The sequence below is a fragment of the Gekko japonicus genome, unplaced genomic scaffold (genome assembly GCF_001447785.1).
Source record: "Gekko japonicus isolate JY-2015 unplaced genomic scaffold, Gekko_japonicus_V1.1 scaffold149, whole genome shotgun sequence".
Lineage (NCBI taxonomy): Eukaryota > Metazoa > Chordata > Lepidosauria > Squamata > Gekkonidae > Gekko > Gekko japonicus.
The window spans coordinates 357,921-382,663 of NW_015172556.1; the positions used below are offsets into that span (position 1 = coordinate 357,921).

A 24,743-nucleotide genomic window follows, 5' to 3' on the forward strand; every position below is an offset into this window, starting at 1 on the left:
ACTACAAAGGGTTTTTAGCTCCGCACACGTTTCTTGTTTTGCTAAGGTTGTCATCCTCCAGGAGGTGGCTGGAGATCTCCCAGAATTACAATTGATCATCTCCAGAAAACCCAGATCAGTTCCCCTAGAGAAAATGGCTGCTTTGGAGAGTGCACTCTATGGTATTATATCTAGCTGAGGTCCCTCCCCTCCCCCAAACTCTGCCCTCCCCAGTTACCGCCCCCAAGCTTTCCAGGTATTTCCCAACCCAGAACTTGCAACCCTCAATATTGTTCCTGTTGAATATTGTTCTAATCTGGATTATGGTAGACTGAAAGAAGAGGCCACGTATTGTCTGAGGCCCTACCTTCTTTGTAAGTTAAAATTCCATCCATGTAATGTATGACCCATAAGAGGAAGGATTGTATATTATATGAGAGTGAGTGGCTCTTTCACACATGACGTGTGTGTGTATCTGTTTACGAACAGTGTTTTATTCAGTTTTTCTTCCCATTGTTTTTTGATCACTCATCTTCTATACTTACCCAATCTGTTTTTATTGGGAGTCCTTTAAGGAGCATTGGCTATTCAAAGGGCTGTTAGCTACACTGAGGCTCACAGATAAGAGTGGAATATTTCCTACACAGGAATAAATATATCTACTGATATTGCGAAAGAAATAAAAGGCTGTTTCCAAGACAAAAAGGGAGGCCCCTGGTCTCTTTGGTTCACTTGGATTTTGAGAGCTAAACTAATTCTTTACAAGAAGAAGTATGAGGTATAGTGGACTTTTCAGAACATAAATTTTACAAGCACCTTGTGTGTATGTTACGGACTGTCAAGTCGTTTCCAACTTATGGCAACCCTATCAATAAATGACCTTCAAAACATCCTATCATTAGTAGTGATGGCCTTTGCAAAATGAGAGCCCTTCAAATTCCATGATGAGGCATATTATGTACTGAGAATTATGTAAAAAAAAAGAAAATTTATGTACATAATCTACTTAAATGACATAAAACACTGACCACAGACATCTGAGATCCTTGCTAGACAATGTTGTTTTCACATTAGTGCAGGTGAGCCTTTCCATACCTGTATGAAGACAATTTCCCTGTACTCTGTTGCTATTTTGTGTGTAGAAGTTACTTTTTCCCCTGCTCAGCATCTTTCAAGAAGGCACAGAGAGTGAGGAGTGCCTGTGGACTCGTGGGAATAACAGGACCTGGAGAGCAGTGTGTTCTGATGCAATGCTAACAAGGTAAAGTAGACATGTTGATGCTAGTCCCCTGAATACAAACCCTTACTATGGTTTTTAACTTAGTTTTCCCAGTGACAGCAGATGATCATCTTATTTAAGAGACTTCAGAATGATCTTTCTGGCAGAACAGCTCAATGGAAAGTTGCATAAAAAGGCGTATTTGGATGGCTTCAGTATCTTCATGCTTTGCATCCAAAAGAAAACAGTCCATGTGCAGAAATTACCTGCAGAGTTCAAAATTTCAACATATCAGGGGTGGAGGGAGGAACATTTAAAATACTGTGTTAAGTATCTTTTCTATGAAGTCCCAGAAAAATGACCTTCAGGTTTCTTGTCATTCTATGCAGCATGTCAAATAGTAGGATAAGAAGGGCATTATACCAAATGGCCATGTCCTGACCTCAGATTGCCTTGGGGCTGATAAGCTCCCGCCCCCACTTCCCATTTCCCATCACCACACAGATAGGCACTGGGGAAAAAATAAAAAAATGGCTGCTGGGCTGACAGTACAATGTCACTTCCAGGGAAAACCCAGAAGTGACTTCAGTCCATTCTAGGAAACACCACAAGCTCTCTGGTTTTACCATGGAGTTTGCAGTAATTCCCAAAGATGTGTGATGTCACTTCAGGATTTTTCTCATGAGTGATGTCATGATGTCATGCTGTCACCAACGGAGGTGCCCCTCAGGCCTCCCACTGGTTACCAAGCCATTTTCTTGGTTGTTTAAGGGTCCCCCCCACAAAAAAAAAAGAGAGAGAGGAAGGATGGAAAACAGCAGAAAATTAAAAGAGCCAGTCTGGTGTAGTATTTAGGAGCAGGACCTAAGAAATCCAGATTCAAATCACTGCTTTGCCATAAAACTCACTGATTGAACTTGAGCTAATTACATTATCTTATCCTGGTCTACCTCAGGTATGCCACACTGTGCTCACATGAGAAAGTCAGGATAAAAAAGGATAGAAAGATTCCTTGTTTATCCCTTAATGTGTATTAGACATAAAACAGATAAACTAGGTTGTAGATTAATAGGGAATTGTTATATAATGTTTAGGCTCCTTTTAGTACACAACAAGCATAAGGATAAAATTTGATTGATTGAATATGGATAGAAAGATTTAGATAATAGACTTTGTCTATGCATATGTGATCTTCACTTTTTTTAAAAGGGGGGCTGTCTGTGTTCTGTTGCAACAGAATCAAATGCTGTTGATTTTGGGGGGAGAAAATGCCAGCAGTATGAAACATGGGCATGGCAAAGAAAGCTGCTGTATATGGAAAACTGAATGCTACTGGGCTTCCCTGAGAGGCCGTTGAGTATGAGAATGGCACAATCTAGTCCACAGAACAGGGTATGCCATGCTTCAACCTGCTGCCGCCGCCTGCTGTCTCTTCCCTTCTTCCAGTTGCTACTCCACGGCTGTGCTCAGACATGCAGTTTGATCTATTGCCGTTGCTGTTCCCTTTAGATTTAGAATGCACAATCGTCTGTGTCCTGTTCCACTCCACCCTTTTACTGCGTGTTTCTTTGATACCTGTGAAAGTCCGGTCCTTTTGGACTGAGCTTCTTTCAAACTGGATTTCCCTTTGTCTGATCACTCTGTTGCGCACCCAAGCCGTCAGGCAGGTAATAAAAAAATGGCTGCTGGGCTGACAGTACAATGTCACTTCCAGGGAAAACCCAGAAGTGACTTCAGTCCATTCTAGGAAACACCACAAGCTCTCTGGTTTTACCATGGAGTTTGCAGTAATTCCCAAAGATGTGTGATGTCACTTCAGGATTTTTCTCATGAGTGATGTCATGATGTCATGCTGTCACCAACGGAGGTGCCCCTCAGGCCTCCCACTGGTTACCAAGCCATTTTCTTGGTTGTTTAAGGGTCCCCCCCACAAAAAAAAAAGAGAGAGAGGAAGGATGGAAAACAGCAGAAAATTAAAAGAGCCAGTCTGGTGTAGTATTTAGGAGCAGGACCTAAGAAATCCAGATTCAAATCACTGCTTTGCCATAAAACTCACTGATTGAACTTGAGCTAATTACATTATCTTATCCTGGTCTACCTCAGGTATGCCACACTGTGCTCACATGAGAAAGTCAGGATAAAAAAGGATAGAAAGATTCTTTGTTTATCCCTTAAGGTGTACTAGACATAAAACAGATAAACTAGGTTGTAGATTAATAGGGAAATGTTATATAATGTTTAGGCTCCTTTTAGTATACAACAAGCATAAGGATAAAATTTGATTGATTGAATATGGATAGAAAGATTTAGACTTTGTCTATGCATATGTGATTTTCACTTTTTTTAAAGGGGGGGCTGTCTGTGTTCTGTTGCAACAGAATCAAATGCTGTTGATTTTTGGGGGAGAAAATGCCAGCAGTATGAAACATGGGCATGGTAAAGAAAGCTGCTGTATATGGAAAACTGAATACTACTGGGCTTCCCTGAGAGGCCGTTGAGTATGAGAATGGCACAATCTAGTCCACAGAACAGGGTATGCCATGCTTCAACCTGCTGCCGCCGCCTGCTGTCTCTTCCCTTCTTCCAGTTGCTACTCCAGGGCTGTGATCAGACATGCAGTTTGATCTATTGCCATTGCTGTTCCCTTTAGATTTAGAATGCACAATCGTCTGTGTCCTGTTCCACTCCACCCTTTTACTGCGTGTTTCTTTGATACTTTGTGAAAGTCCGGTCCTTTTGGACTGAGCTTCTTTCAAACTGGATTTCCCTTTGTCTGATCACTCTGTTGCGCACCCAAGCCGTCAGGCAGGTATGAATGGTCTCTTGTTTTTCAGCCACCATTTTTTTACTAGTTAATGAACTGCACATAACTGCATATTCACACCTCTCTCTCTCCCCCTCTCCCACAGGGGCTGCTCTAAACTTTGTTTTCTCCATAAAAACTTTCAAATAAAAATGCCTCTGTATTTCAGCTTTTTCCTGTGCTTTGGGGAAGGGGTAAATTGAAAAGTTTAGAGGGGAAGACTACATGTCCCAGCAGGCTGATCAGCACTTGTGCACATGCCCAGAGGACACACTTTTACAAAAATGGCCAATGGCCCCATGAACTACATATTCCAGGAAGCATAGCAGCGCTTGTGGGCATGCTCAAGGGAGAAACTATTTTTAAAAATGGCCGACGGCAACACTCCTTGGCTGCCAGGTCTGATATGCATCTGATCACTCAAGAACGGGGTAAAAGCACTTTGAAGCATGCTAAAAGGGGCGAGTCTGATCAGTATTCTGTTACAAAACACTCTGGATCAATTAGAGGCGGGGCAACAGTGGATTAAAATGCATGTCTGACTGCAGCCCAGGACTGTGCTTGCTCACTCACTCAGCTGTGCTGTGGCCAGTGCTCTTGGGGTAGCTTTTATCTGGCCAACTCTGTCTGTCTGCTGCTGCAGTCAGCCTGTCAGTGCTACCCATTGTGTTTGCCCTCTCCCCAGCACCAGCTGTCCTCTGCTCCATTGAGCCATGCTCAGGGCTGCACTGGTAGCATGTGTACTGCTTATGCCCAGATTTCGGTTATTTTCTAATGCCTGGCACTACTGCCTGGCAATAGTGGCTGTTGCCATATGCACTTGCCACATCTTCTCAAATATTTGAGGCTGGCATAGGCACTAGGAAAGGGTCAGAGGGCTGAAGGAGACCTTGTTCAGAGAGCTGAAGGAGACTTTTTAGAGATTTGCCTTTGTGTGTGTTTTTAAAAGTGGAACTTGGCTATTCCTAATGATTTTAATGACATTCCATATATTTGGAAATTCTGGATTTTCTAAATTTTGGTGCTACTGTACATCCATGTTGTTAATGATTTCTGGGGATTATTGGATGGATTGTAACTCACCTTGGCATTACTATGCTTTTGAGGTTGAGGGCTTCTGCACTCCAAAAGCAGTGATAAAAATATTCACAACCACTATAATGAACACCAGTCCAGTTGCAAGGTTATTGAGGAAGTCCAGCTTGGCATGTTTTGCAGGGTTATTAAGGTCGTATTTTACTGCAAGTGAAAAACAGTGAGAGAACATTAACCACTGGAGAACATTAATCCACATAGGAAAAGTTTTATTAAATTCATGTAACAATTATTTCAGGAAAAGAATAGAATGCCAGTGTCAGAAATGTGGAGTGTATTTCTGGATTTAAAATGTCATCTTGGATGTTTTTCTCTGGCTATCTTAACAAACCTGTAACATTACTAGTTTTATTAAAGGAGGCAGAAATGTTCTTTAGAACAATTTTTTAATGAGGAAATAATCTCTTAGAAGCAGGCATTCAAATGATTCTGTAACATCTAATGTTTACAGGGTTTTCATATGTGTACATGCTATTTTGTCATTTCTTTACTTTATCCAGTTAAGTTTCCTCCAATTACAAGTCTGCTCCAATTTCTTCCATTTACAATTATGTATCCAAAGGCATGTGCATGCACACAAAAGCTTATACCTTGAATAAAACTTTGTTGGTCTTAAAGGTGCCACTGGACTCAAACTTTGTTCTGCTGCTTCAGACCAACACAACTACGCACCTAAGTCTGCTCACTGATGGTCACTCCTACTGCCTTAGTTTTACAAAGAGGGAGTGCTACATCTGTTCAATGAGACATGATATATCAAAGGCTTTCAAGATGCTCAGTATTATTGAGAGCTTCAGCTGTGTAAACACCATTCCTGTTTGCTAGCTTGCATGTTCACTTTGCCTGAATTGCCAAAGGGAGAAGGATGAAAGAAGTTGGAGGCCACATCAGGTCATTTTTAAAAAACGTATATTAAATATGCATACTTTTGTGTGTGTGTGTGTGGGGGGGGATATTCCACATCAGTAGAGACCAAAGGTTGTCTACTACTACTGCACAGATCCAGTAGGCTTCAGAAATACTGCTTTTAAAATTTGGTCAGACAGTAATATGAGAAGTAATATAAAGGGTTTGAAAAAATGTTGAATATTAGTGTTTAGACTTCTAAAGTAAATGTTTGCAGTAAACATGGTTGAGAATACATAGAACTGTACTAGGCAGGTTTGGGGAGGTCCCAGTAGGATTTTTTAACCTGGTCCTTTGACTAGCACACTCCCATGCCATGCCACTCACTGCTTTGGGAAACTCTGCTGAGTTTCAAGAGCAGTTTGCTATGTTATGTAGAGGGCTGATCTCTGGTAAATGTCTGTTCAAAGTTCATTTGAGCGTGTGGAAACCAGCCACATGGTTTGGATCCTAGCCACCAGCATACCATTCCTTTTTTCTCTGAAGCCACAGCAACTAGAAAATGAAAGCAAGCTGCATATTTCCAAGAAATGGAAATCGTATTGTGGCCAGTATGACAGACACCAATTTGCAAGACCTGGCACAGCTATTAGATTAGAGCATTAGAGTCTTTATTTCTCCACAAGGCAGGTTTCTGGTAGGGAAGAATGCAGTAAAAGGCATAGTGTGTAACTCTCATTTATGTATTCAAAAGCGATCTAGTTGTAGAGTTGACATGTGATGATTCATCAAGACTGGAGGCGTGGAAGGTGCTAATATACAGCTTTGTCTACTGACAAAGCTAGGTTTGTAGCTTTCAAATGAAATTGCAGTAATCCTAGTCCATTATTATACCCCCATATAATAGAGTTAGAATTTGAAACCATTGTTAAGTACAGGTATAGTTAAGCATTCTTTTATACCTTCTCAGACCTACTGTAATTTGTGTAGCCTGATCTATTTCAATTTATTCCCTTAAATTAAAAAAAAGGAAAAGGCTGTATTAATATAGGTCTTCCAAGATTAATGTCACCAAAGAGAAACCCTACTACCTTCCACAGACTTACAACTTCAATGGGAACCTTTTTATTGTTTTTTTTATTGTAATTTGGACTGGAAGTCCTGCCCTTTAAGACAGGCTAATAGTTAGTTTAGCCCACTCTTCAGTTTGGCAGGAAACAAAGGAAGTCAATGAGGGTTTGAATAAGCTGCCAACTCAGCACAGCAATAGAGGACAGAGTGCTGAAGGATTTAACCCCCTCTTGTCCTTCACAGATTAACCAAACTGAAGCAGGAGTGTGGGTTTGGTATCTGCATAACACGAAGCTAAGACCAAAAAAAAAAAAGGATACAAGGAGCTGTTCTGACCACTTCCTTCCTTCCTTCCTATTCTGGACTAAGTTTTACAGGCAGGCCCCCTTTTGCCTTCTTGCAAAGCAACAAGAGCTATACGTGTGTCCTGAAAGATTTTCAGTATCACAGTGTAAGAGAAATAGTGTCTGATCATCTAGACAAGTAAAACTGTTTTGGTTGCCTTTCCAATGAGGTGAAAGTGAGACTTTCCAGTATCAACAATATAGGAACATTACCATGCCAATGTCTTCAGATCCCTACTCTCAACCTTCTCTTCTATAGCTAGATGAAAGAGTGCTTGTGACAGTTTAGTGCCTCTAAAGATGACAAATGCAGCACCTTTTCCTGGCAAAAGCAAGAGCTTCTGACACCAAATCCCAATTGGCACTATTGCTATTTGCATGAAGTTCCTCAGTATGTCTGAATGGATAAACAGTGTTGTCAGCAGATAATCTAATTAAAAGGGAGGCTACATTTTAAGCACTGTGTTTAGGAGTGGACGAACTGTAGAGAGAAGGAAAAGATAGCAAAGGACCTAGGAAAAAACATCTGCACTAGTTTTTTTAAAAGCTTTTATTTCATAGGATTCTTCTCTGTGCAGGTTAGCTGACAGCTACATTTCTGGTGCTCTTCCTCATCCATGTTCTGTTTCTTAGGGCAGAACAAGACATGGTGACATGCTGGGGAAGACAGCTTGGGATATTTTTAATTAATCCTTTTTATAACAGGGTATTCTGGGCATTTGGTATGCACACCCTGGAGTTATCTGTTCCATGTCCTAGGTTTATAGCTATCTTTTTATAAACCTCAGATGACAGGTTTTAGAATTGTTTAGTTCACTTTCCCAGGAAGAGATATTTGTGCTGCAACTTAGAAGGAAATTATATATTTAGAAAATGGCAGAGTAGTTAAATATTCAGCATGTTTACTTTAGTGTAGTTGAAAATTCAGACTATATATTCTGGGTTTTAAAAGTACAGTTTCAATATTCTTCCTGAGTTACACATTGCTGCTTAGAAACAAAACTCACAAATTCACAATATTTGAGTAGCTCTTTGTCAAAACATAAATCATAGAAGTGCACAGCTTCAGGAAAAAATATCTTTAATTTCTTTAATTCCTTCTATAAGTAAATATGCCCATTAGTGTTCAGCAGCCTTGCTAGTTAGCCAACCAAAGTTAAAAAAATACAGTTTTTTCAAACCAGTCTTCCGGCTGACACATGCTCATGCTAGTCATTTGTGGCTTTAAAAGGAAACAAAAATATTTCAGCCATATTTACCTCAGTTGCTCAGTCACCTGAGTGCAATTCTCATTCACTACAGATGACCACAGATGTAGCTACTGACATGCTTGATCACAGAATTGTTAAGCTGACCACATGAACTTTAAAACAGCCCTCAGATCTAGGAAACTTTCCTCATAGTTTATTGTTATTACTACTGGAATGATCATAGGAGAGTAGTAGACCACATGCTTTGCACACAAAAACTTGCAAGTTTAATGCATTCTAGTTCCATAAAGGTTTCTATCTCTGAGTCCCACAGAGATGCTGCCAGCTGAGGCAGTTTGACTCAACATGACAGCTATGTATGTTCAAATGGAAGTAATTTACTATACGAGCAAAAACTGGGGTGGGGTGATTTACTATATGAGCAAAAACCATCTTCCAGGTAGCCTTCCTCCAACTTAAGTGGCTTTTCATCCAATGGAAGAGCCACTTAACTGAAGGAAAGCTTCAAACTTGAGCCAAAAAGAAAAAGTATAAATATTTTAATAAGAAAATAAATAAATATTGCTCAGTGGACTGGTAGACTAGGGATAGGATCCACCCCAATGTCTATGAAATTACTACAACCTGTTATTGTTATCAAACGTTTTGATTATGTCCACCATTCTAGAACCCCTTCAAGCAGTGGACCATCTGCTTATTACTGTTGTTTCAAAGAGCTCTGTGCTGTATGACAAATGCTTTTAAAAGTGCACAAAGCTTCATATGCACCTTGTCAAGCAACATGTAGGGTTACTGTTTAAAAGAAAAGCACTTCACATACAGAGTTCACTGCATGGTTCACAGTTCAAAACTCCTTGTTAGAATAGTCTGTTCTATAATGGCTAATTGATCCACTGTCTTGGAATTTCTTTTAAAAAATGGCTTGCTGCAAACTTGCTAATCATCCTCTTTTCACAGTAAGGGTTACTGGAGGCACCAAAGAAAGCTAGTTTTATGCATGAGAGGAACTTGCTGCATTTCAGAACTCTCGGATGTATGCCATCAGGGCCTGGTGATTTATCAGTTTTTAAGTTGTTTATCAGTTTTAGGACCTCCTCTCTCGTCACCTCAATCTGACTCAAACTTGCTAATCATCCTCTTTTCACAGTAAGGGTTACTGGAGGCACCAAAGAAAGCTAGTTTTATGCATGAGAGGAACTTGCTGCATTTCAGAACTCTCGGTAAAACCCACTAATTACACCAGAGAGATTGATGAACAATTATACCAAGAAGAGAAAGCGACAGCCCTCCCTGTTCTCCCTGAATGGTACCCTTCATTTTATGGGATCATAATCAGGTACTGGTGATCCTAGCAGTAAACTGAGCAAACACATAAGCCAGTATTAGTCCAACAAAATGACACCCACTTTTTAAAAACACACACCACACACACACAGAGGGAGAAAGAGAGAGAGAGAATATGGTATGCTGTAGAATAACTTTCATACCATGCACTGTTTGTGTCTTAAGATTAGTAAGATAGGATGCTGCCATCAAAAATTGGAGTGTTATATTGCCTTTACAATTGTATTGGAATATGGCTTATCACCAGACTTCTGAATATAACTCTGTTTATTTTTCACTATTTTTAGAAGACATTCAAAAATAGTTATCTTCAGAAAGAACCAGTGCTTTAGAAAGGAAGCTAGCTGTAAAAAACAATAACTGACATGCCTTTTTAAAACTTAGAAATAGCAACACCATAGAGGCATTAAGGATGAGAAAAAATAAATAGTTCTTGTCCCTGTACATACCAAGGAATATCAGAAGCACGCCGACTCCAATCTGCAGTGTGAGTGAGATGCTGATGAGGACAATAAGAGGAACATAGAATGAAAAGGAAGGTCCTTGTTCCATCACTGCTTTGAGCTGGGATGCATTGGCCATGAGCAAAGCAATGTCCAACATACTCTCAGCCGCACTCTTCTTATTTGCATAATGGTTAAAGTTAATTGGTCCATTTCTCTGTAGCCATAGTCTTTGAGGCTGCAAGGCAAAATATTTCAAATATATAAAAAGGGGAAAAAACCCAAACTGTTTGCACTACTTTAGAGAATCAGAACAGGATAGCTAATTCTCAGTTGAAACCACAGGGTACTTTTATAAGCTCAAATGGGTGATGGAATGAAGAATCATGCAATAGTTCAACCACAGCTGAGGGTCTGGCTTTCGGCAGTGACTAGATGGAATCATCTGGGAGCCAAATGTACACCACTCTGATCAACTTGGATGAATGTAGCACTCTGGCTGGACTTTGTCATTTGCCATATTTCTTTCTTTAGATCAGGGGTCATTTCGTAGAAAAAGAGCTAGGGGGACTCATTAGCATAACTCATTAGCATATGCCACACCCCCTGACATCACCGGAAGTGTGTCCTCCCCACAGCCGGCGGCGACCTCCAGCGGGCACCAGCAGGGAGCTCCAGGCCCCACCCTCCCGCACCTCACCCGGGGGGATGGCGTCCCCCCGCGTCCCCCCCCAAATGACCCCTGCTTTAGATCATTTTTTAAAGACAGCCCACAGTGGAGAAGAATCATCTATTTGCTACGCTTAGAGTTCAGATTATGTCCATCAGCATATCAGAAGGCAAATCATTTTGTTGCAAGACACAAGCATGACTAATATGTTTGTGGTACAGGTACTGACAAACTTCAGTGTAGGAGAAAGGCACTAAATATGTGTACCTGCAAAAAAATTCTGGTTAACCTGTAAGAAATACAAATTTTAGAACTGTTTAGAAAAAGTAGCAAGAAAAATAACTTACACAGCATTTATTTTCAAAGAATAGATAAAATGTAAATTCTTTATTACCCAGGGCTATTTTTCAAATACATCAGACATGCACCATTAGAGCCACAATCATAAATCCTATTTTGAGCAGTTATGAAACTTTACTACAGTGATATGGCTTTTATTAAATTCCACAAGCACCTGGAATGAATGACTTCCAGTGGTGAACTTTGCTCTTTTGGATCTTTGAAGAAAACTTCCATAACATTACAAGGGCTCAGATTATGTGGTGCAAAAAACGTGTGGCACAGAATTTGGATACTGTTATGAGATGTCCTTTTTTTTTTTTTGGTGTCTGTCCTCTTTTGGACTCTGAAAAAAACCGATTAACTGATTAAATGGGTTGAGAGACTGAGCCTGTTTTGCCCTATAGTCCCTCAGTGGAGGCAAGCTTCAGCTTAAATAGTAGGAGTATTTCAAATGAAATTTGTCATAGTGATCAGTTGTTTGAAGTAGTCAGTTGGGAAATAGGTCCTCTGTTTTGCTTTTCAGAATATGGTATTCCTATTAATTAAGAAAGTGTAGGAAAAGTAATTGAACTCACATGCTTTGGGAGCATTTTTTACATCAGAAATATTTTCTTTGGCTATTGTATCATTGTGGGGAAAGTATGCCCCCTCTCCTAAGAGTTTATTTTTATGTCTACAAGCAGAACACACCCTCTAATCATACTCTGCAGTGGCATGGATCAAAACAGCCCAATTTCACATATTCGCTGCTAACCACTAGACATTACGTGTCTATGGAGTTCATTTTAAACCCAATTTCAAATTAGTAACTGGTTTCTGCTATGATAAATAACTTCCCAGTCTATTCCAGGACAGCAAGTTTACAAAACCTGACCTAATTTCCTCTAGAATCTTTTCAACTCAAACCATATTTCAAATATTTTAGACGGGAAAAATATCATGAGGCAGCAGAAGCTTTTTCTGCACTGGAAATAAAACCATCTGGTTCTAACCTTGTGTAGGAGGGCTTGTTTAAACTTTATCCATGATGGAAAAGAACTGGATCTGAAAGATTAACATTGTTTGGGTTTCAATGTCTAGTTCCAGGGCCAAAAAACCCTCTCCAATTTGGCTTCAGTTCATACCCAGTTTTCCTGTTTCCTGAAAAACTAAATAAAAGCACTAAATAACTGGTGAAAATGCTGCCTGGAAAATACGTCATGGCCTGCCTGATGAAGTCAGGAAGGCTACCACCCTCTTGGCTTTCCGGAGACTTTCAAAACTGAATTATTCAGGGGGACTTCTTTACACAGGTTGTAGGACTTTACTGTAATAAAAGATGTTTTGGTAAATGGATACGGACACTGGTCTGTACTACAGTGTCTAATATGTACTGTCTGTTGCTATAAGTATGATCCCACTATACAATTCCTGCACTGTTTAATGTGTCATGTTAATACTTATGCATTTGTTCAACTTGTTTTCAGCTCTGTTATCAGATTTCTGTTTGTTTGCAGATTTCTGCAAACCAAATCTCTACAGTATTGTTTATTTGATCCTATTGATTTAAACTGTCTCATGCTGTGTAATCCGCCTTGAGTCTCATTGAGAAAGGTGAACCGTAAATAATGCAAACAAACAACCAAATCTGCTAAGGATCTGTATTTGGGGACGACTGGGACCCCTCCTGCAAAATAATCAGTTTGCCCATTAAACCAGGAAGGTCCAACTAAAGGACATTTTGTCCGAGAAAAGTGGAAAGCAAAGCAAAAAACATGTGTGCTGCTTTCATTTGAAAGTTCATCTTGCTTCTCCAGACCTTTTAAGTGGGTCACCTGTTCCCATCTTGCTTTCTTCTGGAGTTTGCCATCTCAGCTGCCCCCCCAGACTTGTCTGTGTTGGGATCTCCAATGTATGCTTTTGATGAATGTGGTAAATGTATTCATAAGACAAGATAAATTTAAAATCAGGTTAAATGAAACAAAGCTTCCTTCCTGGTGATCAGTGCCAAACGAAAATGGTGGACCAGATGCTTCTTTTCAAAAGTCATTAATATTCCCCATTAAGTTTCAGACAGAACAGCTGTGACCAGCTTCTTTAATTAATTGGAGACGGGGAAGGAAACAACTTCTATTCCTCATTGTTTCTTAGAGAGAGTATTATTACATGACAACTTCTTTGAAGGAGATTTTGGGTCTCATGAGCACCAGGCACCATTGCATGAGACCACCCAGTCTGAGGTAATCAGATGCTCATGGGGACTGGGTTATCTGACTGACTTGCCTTAAAGAGCCACTAGTTACAGCTACCATGTAACACAGAACTCACGTCAAATCTGGGTCTGCCATAAGGACCTTCTATCAGATCTGTTCTGCAAGTTTCCAGCAGCAATGTCAGTTCCCAGATGCATGGGCCCAATTTGGATAGGGGAGAGAGTGCTTATGTCTTCCACTCATGCCATTTTCCCATCTGAAATGGCCCCAAGGATGCCATATGTCCCATTGGGGAAAACTATACATAGCCCATTGCGACAAATGGAGTCCCAAAGAGAGCAAATTAACCCCATTTGGGCTGTTTTGGGTGGAGAAATGGCACAAGGAGAGGCTTAATCACTTTCTCCCTGTGAGTCATGCTCCTAATCCAGATTTGGTCCCTTATGTGACTGGGAGGACACTCCCTCTGCAACCACTACATGGAGGGGGGGAAACTATTAGTGCTTTTTAAATATTGACCATGCACCATTCCTCTCCCTTTTAATATTTTTAAAAGATTTTTCCTTTTTTTTTTACTGCTACAGCACAGCTTAGTGAGGTCAGTGAGGGAAAGGGGGCATTGGGCCATGGGAGGACAGGCCCATAGCTTAGTGTCAGAGCATCACAGGGAGACAGCATATGTGTGGACACTGCCTCTTGTGGGATCAAGGTCTATGTGCTCATGCCCGCTTTACCTCTCCCTGTGTTTAGTCAATGAACGGAGAGGTTGTATTTACAGAGGCAGTTGGCAGCCTCATGTATTTATGTGAGTGGGATGAGAGGTGGCAGCAGCAGTGAGTGGCCTGAGAATGGGTGTCTCTGTGTGGACACTATTCCAAGGTATACTCTGCTGCTTGCTACTGCTGCCATAGTGAGGCATGTTTTTGCACCCCCATCTAGAAGCATCGTCTCTATAATTTCTTTATCTCTCATGGCCTCCCCAAAAATTCCAAAAGGAGTCTCCTACCTGGTTGTACTTAAACCTTTGTATACCAGTTCTTAAACCCACAGACTCCTGCATAACAATTTCAAGTAACAGAATTTAAATATTTATTTGAAATATACATACAAAAAAAGGAAAACTCTGAAACCTGTACAATGGTCCCGGTCACACGAGCGAGATACTGCGCTGCTGAAGGGAGGCAAATTAGAGCCGGAGCAAAAAGAACCATGGTAGCGCGATCTGACGCGCTCCCGTGGCTCCGGCTGGTGATCAGATGTAGCGCGGCAAAATGAACGTTGCGCGTTTGTACACATGCATGGGACAGGGAACGGCACTGGCTGCAACGGGCTACCAGCGCTTCCCCGATCAGATGCCTGGAGTTGCCACGCGTCATCCAGAAGGTAGTGCTCTGTTGCAACCTTTTCAATGCGCGTTTTTGGGCCAAAGGGACGGATCGGGGACAGGAACATTCCCGGATGTTGCTGTATGATCACGCCCGTTTGATGCGCCCTCAACCCGTCCATTTCACGGGGCAAATCCTCTCGTGTGACTGGGGTCAATGTTTACAAAATGGTGTGATGAAGTCATTTTGTATTCATGGATGTATTTATCTGACAAACTGTTAATTGGAATCATCATGGTAAAGAAAACCTTAACCAAATATTAGGGATTAATTTTGCTGAGCCCAGTTGTTTTCATCTCCATAAGATCACACTGTTAATATGTTCTCCTCCTTTCTTTTCACACTTATTTGCAACTCTGAACTGATGAAAGTATGAAAAACATGACATTTTGGTAGTGTGACAATACTCTGATAGCAAGTAAGGAGTTACTATGTTGATACACAATGACACACACTTTTCAGTTCACAGGAACTTCCCTTTTTGCAGAAAAAAGTTATTCACTCAGTTTCAAAACAGTCTGTGTCTCATGCATTAATGATGCAACAGGAGAAACGCCATTAATTTTAGAACATGTGTATAAAGCCTGACAATTGATTGGTCAGGTAAACTCTTTGAAAATAAGTCCTGCAACATAATTATAAATAGTCCCAAAGGGTTCTGAGGGGAACCGCTATAACCTTTGTTGAATTCTGAAAAAATACAAGAACTCACACAGTTGAAAAAGCTTTTATCTGCAATCAAAATATCAGAGACCAAAGACTTCTTATGTACGAGGGAGATGCCCACCACATAGTATAAGGGCTGTATTTTGTAGCTTGAGACCTCAGAAGTTAAGGAAATGTTGCCTATTTTCATATTCCAATTTTACAAGATGGCAATTGCCGTACCCTATGGACTGAACCACGTGACTCAGTTCTGAATACTGAGAAGGTGGAATGTTTCAGTTCTCAGGGATGTCTTTCTTTCATGTCTTCCTTTTAATATTTCCTCTTGAGGTTCTTTCTGGAAATATTGGATAGCATTAATAGGATGGAGGAGAATCACTTTCCTGGGCTTGGTTTATCTGGCAAACTGTTAATTGGAATCATCATAGTAAAGAAAATCTTAACCAAATATCAGGGATTAATTTTGCTGAGCCCAGTTGCTTTCATCTCCATAAGATCACACTGTTAATATGTTCTCCTCCTTTCTTTTCACACTTATTTGCAACTCTGAACTGATGAAAGTATGAAAAACATGACATTTTGGTAGTGTGACAATACTCTGATAGCAAGTAAGGAGTTACTATGTTGATACACAATGACACACACTTTTCAGTTCACAGGAACTTCCCTTTTTGCAGAAAAAAGTTATTCACTCAGTTTCAAAACAGTCTGTGTCTCATGCATTAATGATGCAACAGGAGAAACGCCATTAATTTTAGAACATGTGTATAAAGCCTGACAATTGATTGGTCAGGTAAACTCTTTGAAAATACGTCCTGCAACATAATTATAAATAGCCCCAAAGGGTTCTGAGGGAAACCACTACAACCTTTGTTGAATTCTGAATAAATACAAGAACTCACACTGTTGAAAAAGCTGTTATCTACAATCAAAATATCAGAGACCAAAGACTTCTTATGTATGAGGGAGATGCCCACCACATAGTGTCAGGGCTGTATTTTGTAGCTTGAGACCTCAGAAGTAAAGGAAATGTTGCCTATTTTCATATTCCAATTTTGCAAGATGGCAATTGCCGTACCCTATGGACTGAACCATGTGACTCAGTTCTGAATACTGAGGAGTTGGAATGTTTCAGTTCTCAGGGATGTCTTTCTTTCATGTCTTCCTTTTAATATTTCCTCTTGAGGTTCTCTCTGGAAATATTGGATAGCATTAATAGGATGGAGGAGAATCACTTTCCTGGGCTTGGTTTATGAACCCAGGTAGCCTCTCACCATACTAGCAACTGGCTTCTCTGCAGCCAAGAGGAGATATTGAGCCAGACGTAAAGGCTCCTCCTCACAGAATGCGAATTTACAGTTAAACTAGCAGTTTTAGAGTTCTGACACTGTGCAATTGCTTTTTAACTACTATTTGGTGGTCTGCTTTCTTTTGTTGCTTCATGCTGTCTATAATTTTGACGTAACGGTTACTGTAAGGAATGTCTATTTTGTATACATATTTACATCCCACTTTTCTACCCTGAGCAGTTTACCATATTTAAAAAAACACACAACAAAAACAAGAGAAGGAAGGAAGACTTCTAAGTGATCTCTGCCAGAGCTCCTACCCAGCTCTAGGCAAAGAGTGGAAGGACAAGAGCCCTTTTGGCTGTTGCTCTTTGGCTATACACAGGCCTTAACTACCTGTGAGCAGAGTGCGACAAACTCAGCCAGGTGTTATGCAGCCAGCTGGCAGGCTGTTTCCACTGCCTCCCCAGCCAGATGATGAGAACTTGAGAACCATTATGGTTGGAGAGAGATACTAAAATTATCTCTTACCCCATAGACCTACCCCATAGACCATCTCTAGTCAATTTTGCATGTTTCCAGTATAATAAAAAGGTGTAAAACCACAGAGGAAAGATAGCAGTGGGATGAATGTGCACACTGCATACAACAGTGCCTTTACTGTGCCTCTCTCAAAATCTCTGGAGAGAAAATAATCTGCCTCCAGCATTTACCATTCTACTTTTATTTTTGTTTGCTTGCATAAAGTCAGTATATTGTGTTAAGGTGGGACTTCTCTTCCCTACTCTCCCATCCCTCCTCTTTCATTACTGGAGCTTACTGGGGAACAATACATCCTTTCTGGTGCATGCAGCATTAGTAGTTGTACACAAAACAGAGTATACACACAGGAAATCAATTAATTCCTCCTCACTGACCCTAAGCTAGTGCATGTTATGACAAGCACATTGTTACTGAAGAAGCCATCCAGTGGTGCCCTTTTTCCTAAGAAGGATACCCTTGTACCATCCTTACATAGGTATTTTATTTATTTAATTCATTTATACCCCACCTTTCTCCACAGTGGGGATCCAAAGTGGCTTACATCATTCTTCTCTCCTCCATTTTATCCTCACAGCAACCGTGCGAGCTAGGTTAGGATGAGAGTGTGTGACTGGCCCAAAGTCACCCTACGAGATTCCACGGCATGAGTGGGGATTCGAACCTGGGTCTCCTAGATACTACCACTATACCAAAGCACACCACACAGTCTCTCTGTATCTCAGCTCCAACAGCAGAAATAGCACCACATATATGATGTTTTGTGCCAGGAAAATAAATATAGGTAATGTAAGTGGTTAGGAACATGTTATATTTAATGTCCCTCATAAGGTGGAACCCATTCCACTCCACCACACTTGTTCATTTAGCAACTTACAAGAAGGAGTACATCTTTTATTACTGACACTAATGAGCATCATTAGCTTTTCCTTAGACTTTGGTTGCTCAAAGGCAGGTCTATGCTGTTTGGATATGAACTAATGACATCACTCCTTAAAATGAAGAGGCTTGCGTGTTACTAAATAAACACTGTGGAACACTGGCTATCTGTCAAAGAAGCTTAGGCTGAAACTGAAGCAAATGCACAAACAAGGCCTTTGTATGTCCCACTGAATATGAGCAGCAGAGTCTTTTTGCCTGTTTAGAGGTTTATATGCCAAAGTGTCCTTTTGCTGAAGTGAACAAGGCCAAGAAGGCAATTAGACAAAGATATAAACGAGTCCTTCATTTCAAATCCCCAAAGCAAATATAATGCAAACCAATAATAATCTAAATATAAGCACTCAATAAGTCAATTACCCCAACAAACTGCTTCCCAGAGTACAAATCTTTTAATGTCCATGTGATATGTTGATATTTTACATACTTCTGTGGTACTCCTTTTAGGAATTAGCATCGGAGAGGTATTTAAATATTACTTCATGATATGGTGTTCTAAAGTTCCCCCATGAAAAGATATGAGCAGAGCCTTTGGAATGACATATGTAACTGAACCAGCAGCTTTGAAACCACACCAAACCAAGTCTGAAGGTCTACAAATGTTACCTTCATTACATAGCAGAAACTACAAACAATATCATGGGGGGAACCGTTCACACCAGTGCCAATATATATTGCTTCCTGATTATTCTCTCCACCTGTTATGGAGAGATTCCATGCCAGCACCAGTACAGATGTAACATTTCTGGAAATACTGAAGCCATGATGGGGGAAAGGATCCCCCGCCCCTTTAAACTTGGGTGGAAATTGAAATATATCTTACTTGCTTTCTTATCAAACCTAAACTTGTTTTGGTATTTAAATGCACAAAATTCGTTCTTTATAACTTCACTGGCATGTATTGTTTGACATATTTATGAATTTTAAAAGTATAATTGCCTTAGTTTTCTAAAAGCAACATTGAAATACACGCAGAAGGAGAGCTGCAAACTACTGCATCACTTACTACTTTAGCATATGTATCTTAATTTTTAGTTTTCAGTGTTGTAAAGTTTAATTCAAGATCCACATTATTTGGTTAAAAAGAAAAATCTCCATGTTAGAGGTGTTATTTAAAGTAATATATATATTAATTACTTTAGCAACAGTTTAGCAACATACATATTAAAATTTCAGAGATTTTGGTCCTGATTTAGATTGTGATCATTGCTGAAGTAGCCCTCCTGAACCTGTTCCAAAGAGTTGCAGGATGGCAACCAGATACAGGGATTTCCCCTTCCGTGCACAAGTACAGTCAGTACAATAGATCCATGTAAGCACATGTGCAATGTTTTCCATGCTCTTGCTGGATTGAGTAATAAAATGGGGAAGCAATTTCACAACAGTTTATATCCTGTGCGTTTTTATATCTAAGTCTTCACTCAGAAATGGAAGCGTGGTGAGACAAGGCTGCCACCCAGCCAGGATCACCCAGAGGCTAGAGAGCAGGGACAGGTGGAGGCCCTTCCTGGCAGAGGTCTGTTATCAGTACGGGACAGTGACAGAAGGAACCCATGTATTTATTTATTTATTTGATATTTTTTTTACCCCGCCCTCCCCGCTGGGGTCTGGCTATGCAACATGGACCTAGCATGGGTGGCTGGCATGGAGAATACCCCTGGGAATGGTTGAGAACATTTTTTGGCCAAGGCACAAGGCTTTTGTGAGGAACCGAAGCAGGGCTGACACAGGCAGACAATTATGCATGCCCAGGCATCACTTGAAAAGGCTGAAGACTCTGGGTCTTCTCAGTTTAGAGGGGGAAGTGACAAAGGGGGGGGGGCATGATTGAAGTTTATAAAATTCTGCATGGGGTAGAGAGAGTGGCTAGAGAGAGCTTTTCTCTCTCTTCTATAATAGTAGAACTCAGGAGCACTCAATTAAGCTGATGGGCAATAGGTTTCCTCAATGACTAATTAAATTGTGGGATTCACTGCCCGCCCTCCCCGCTGGGGTCTGGCTATGCAACATGGACCTAGCATGGGTGGCTGGCATGGATAATACCCCTGGGAATGGTTGAGAACATTTTTTGGCCAAGGCACAGGGCTTTTGTGAGGAACCGAAGCCGGGCTGACACTGGAAGACAATTATGCCTGCCCAGGCAGGACTTGAAAAGGCTGAAGACTCTGGGTCTTCTCAGTTTAGGGGGGAAAGTGACAAAGGGGGGCATGACTGAAGTTTATAAAATTCTGCATGGGGTAGAGAGAGTGGCTAGAGAGAGCTTTTCTCTCTCTTCTATAATAGTAGAACTCAGGAGCACTCAATTAAGCTGATGGGCAATAGGTTTCCTCAATGACTAATTAAATTGTGGGATTCACTGCCAGTGGAAGTAGGGATGGCCATTAGCCTAGGTGGCTCTTAAGAGTGGACCATGGTGATCAAAGGGAGCTTTCATGACAGGGCTGGGAAGCCGCATCAGGAGAAGGCCTTGGCTTCTATGCCCTGCTTGTTTAGCCCTCCAAAGCAACTGTTTGGTTGCTGTACAAAACAGGATACTAGACTAGATAAACCACTGGTCGGACCCTGCAGGGCTCTTCTTGTATTCTTACGTGGCTCACTAAGAGCTAGAGTGGAAGCCCAACAAGAGGGATTAAGGTAACTTCTCCCGTGCAAGGTCATGGAAGCTGAATATTTTAACAGCAGTGGAAACAAAACTGGTTATTTTGCTGTACCAGTTATGTCTTTTCTGTTTTCTGGCATGTTCCAAAGAAGGAGGCTCAGTGGAAATGCAAGGTCTACCCAGCCTGCTACTCCCTGCTGGCCTGGCCGCCCCAGTTCTGATGAAAACTCCCGTCACAGGAAGATTCCGTAAACCCTAACTTGGCTTGCAGAGGTTTCAACAACTTATTAAACTGTAAACATATTTCTGGCTATTCAAAACTATATTTGAACACATGACGCTACCTTAGATCGAATTAAATCACTGGTCTAATAACGTCAGTCTTGTCTAATCTGACTGGCAGCAGCTCTCCATGACCTCAGGTAGAAGTCTTTCACATTTTCTGTTACCTGAATCTTTCAGTGCTAGGGACAGAAGCTGGGACCTTCTGCACGCAAAGCAGATGGCCTAGTGCTGAGCTGGAACCACTCTCCTTATTTGTTGGACCAACAAGAATTTGAGTCATACAATCAACTATGACTCCTGTTTTTTTAATATTTTCAGCCTTGCACAGGGTAATTAGCAGACATTCAATTTTTCCCATTCTCTGCAAACTTTACAGGACTACATAATGTGCGATATCTACCTTATAAATGCAGAAACTTGTACACATGTAAAGAACAGAAGTGAAATATTTTCCCTTTAACTCTGAAGCGCTGGGAGAAAACAGAACACCGCCTGTCAGTTTCACCTCCCTTCCTTGGGGGTGTGAAAAGCATATCTTTCATCGTAGCTCTTTGCAGGTATGCTTATGCAAGACTTTCTGCATCAAGATGCATCTAATTTTCTTTTCTGATTACGGTAACACTGCAAGTATCCAGGTGCTTAACACAGTGTTCTATTGGCTTCCCCATGAGCAGAATTTCAGAGGGAAGGGCTCAGTGGCCTTCTCTACAAGCTTGGCTTCACTCGTGCTGATTTGGATCCAACCCTTGTCTTTTGAACTATGGGGGAAATTGGAAGAAAATTAGTTATAAATTCAAGCGATGACTATAAAAATAAAAAATACCGGTTTACTTGTTGTACAGTAAACCTTTATCCCTACTTGCATATAAATAGGTAAAATCTATTTTTGATTTAAGCATCAGTGTAAAACTTGATTAGTTCAATTTTGTTTGTTAGAAGTGTAATAAGTATATTGGCTCGATTACAGCTGAGCCCTGGGACTGAAAGAAAACGTCATGTCCAAACACAGATTAAGCCTGATCTCAATTTATCCCAATCGGGCTTCTTCAGCCAAGAAGGACATATAAGTGTGATTATGTGACGTTGGCTCCCAGTTTAGCAACATGTCAGCATCAGGGATGGAAATCAGCTGACAGGAAATATAAGAAAAGGTTGATAGTGGGCATGTGGTATCCAGATTTGGGCAAGTGAAATCTACTTGGTGATCCAACCTCCTGTTCATCCTACATTCAATGTGTCACTTGGCCACTGGCTTACAAGACTAATAGCAACTCCTGCCCTCCCAGTCCATATTTTGATGTTATTCATTGTGTTGGTGTTAATCCAAACTAGTTCAGTGGGAGGGCAAAATACCGCCACTCCCACTTATCATGAGAAAAAGGCCTCTCTTTAAGGTTTTAGCATACCGACCTAGGGATGCCAAGTATGAGTCTTTGGCCCTCAGGATCAAACTTAATAAGATGTTGAAAGATCTATTAATGGAGATTTCACCTGGCAATTTCAGCTATTGACTTACAGCCCTACAGCAGAAGCTTTGAAGTCTGAGACAAACTAGATGGTACACTGGAAAATCTGTAAACGCATTACTGAACAGCAGCCTGAGAGAGGCAATTTAGACTGGGGCATGTCACAAGGGGACTCCTTCCTCTTGCACCCCTTTCCAACCTCAAATATCTCCCCCTCCCTAGAGCTGCTATTTGCCCTGTTGGGACAAATAAAAAAATCAGGTTCCCTGTGTGTTGTCTTCTGTTTTTCTGAAAAGAACATAAAGCAGCTTTTCAGGCTGTAAAGGAACAGCAGAGGGGAAAGAATTACCCTCACTTCTCCCCACTGCACAGCTCCAATCCAAATGGAACCCTTCCCTACGGCGCCTACTTTGCAATCAAAACACTATAGATCTTTCAGCATTTCCTCATACTTCAGTTCATAACCCATATGCAGATACTTTTGACTAAAACAGAAATGTTGATTCATAATTAGATCCCCTGCAACCTCTTCTGTTCTAATCCTGAACATGCACAGGATGAGACACCTGTGGTATCTGTGAGAGTACGATGTCTGTGTCAATAAGAGCTTGTACAAGTGACAGAAAGCGTGTGGGGTGCCAGTGTCTATGCAGAAGACAAACGTTTCTTTTATTATGTATGGGCTTTGATTTCTTTGCCATAGAAGCACTGTTTGGCCTGCAGTCTGGTTCACCTGTTCTGAGATATGCACTGCTAGCTCCCTCTCTTTCTGTTTCTCTCTCCCTTTCTGTTGAGGTGTGTAAGAGCTGGAGAGGCTGGGGAGCTGCTCCACCCCACTCCAGGCTGCTTCCCTTGCAGCCTGACTTTCTTTCCCCAGCTTCTCCCCCTCCCCCTTCCTTCTCTCCCCATCTATTTGCTTCCTTTCCACCTCAGTGGAGTGTGGGGAGGACAGGGACCTCAGTGGGGCACAATGCCATATCTTCAGAGGAGACCTGGGCCAGCCTGACTCTACTCCGCAGGAGCCCTCCCTCGTCAGCCCCAGGGGCTCTCCCCTGAGCGCTCTGCATTTGCAAGGTGCCTGGGCAGTTTATTCGGCACGGCTTTTCCTCTGGGCGGAAGGCGCCGCCGCCGCTTTAACTCCCAACAACTCTGGGAAGTTTGTGGGTGGGGGAGAGCAGGAGGGCAACGGATTGGACAGAAAAAAGAGAAGAGGAGAGGCGTTCGGGAAAGTGGTCCTGAACTGTAAGGGAAAGGGAGTTCTCCTTTACCAAAGTCAGTGGGACTCTTGAGGGCAGCGGGAGGCGGCAGGGGACCTAAAGCGAGTGCTTGTTTCGGGTGGGGGTGGGAGAACCCACTCAGCCACCCAGGAGAAAGCGAGCCCCAGGGCACAGAGCACAGAGCACATTGCTTCAGGATACAGAAAATCCTGGGCTCACTTGTTTGTGTGTGTCTGCGCTCTCTGTCCCTCTCTCTCTTTCTGTTTCTCTCTCCCTTTCTGTTGTGGTGTGTGAGAGCTAGAAACGAGAGGCTGGGGAGCTGCTCCACCCCACTCGTTTGTTGAAAATGTCAGGTCAATGTGCAGCACTGATTTTAACAAGCAAAGTCCATCCTAGGAATCATCAAGAAAGGAACTGAGAATAAAACTGCCAGTATAGTAATGCCATTATACAAGTCCCTGGTGCAGTATTACTGGAATATGGTGTACAATTATGGTTTCTACATCTCAAAAAGGATATTACAGGACTGGAATTGCAGGTTAAAACATAAAAAGCCTTTTAGTTTAGAAAGGTTGACTTAGAAAAGAGCAACAGTCCAGTAGCACCTTCAAGACTAACAACATTTGAGACAACCGGATATGGAACAACTGATTGGTTTAGCATAGGAAAAGGAGTACGACAAGGATGTATATTGTCACCTTGCTTATTTAATATATATGCAGAGTACATCATGCGAAATGCTGGCCTGGATGAACCTCAAGCGGGAATTAAGATTGCTGGGGAAAAGATCAACAACCT

The 24,743-nt window shown here is 41.4% G+C and overlaps 1 protein-coding gene across 1 annotated transcript in view; it reads right to left on the reverse strand.

Annotated features, from left to right (window-relative positions):
- Positions 1 to 223: 223 nt before the first annotated feature.
- NINJ1 (ninjurin 1) overlaps positions 224 to 24,743 on the reverse strand; it is a 27,212-nt gene continuing 2,692 nt past the window's right edge. Inside the window, exons 2-4 of the mRNA XM_015421191.1 lie at positions 10,362 to 10,593; positions 5,085 to 5,240; positions 224 to 1,464 (exon numbers count right to left, since the gene is read on the reverse strand). Of these exons, the coding sequence (XP_015276677.1) occupies positions 5,095 to 5,240; positions 10,362 to 10,593 (378 nt within the window). The 3' untranslated portion in view covers positions 224 to 1,464; positions 5,085 to 5,094. The remainder of the gene's footprint in view (positions 1,465 to 5,084; positions 5,241 to 10,361; positions 10,594 to 24,743) is intronic.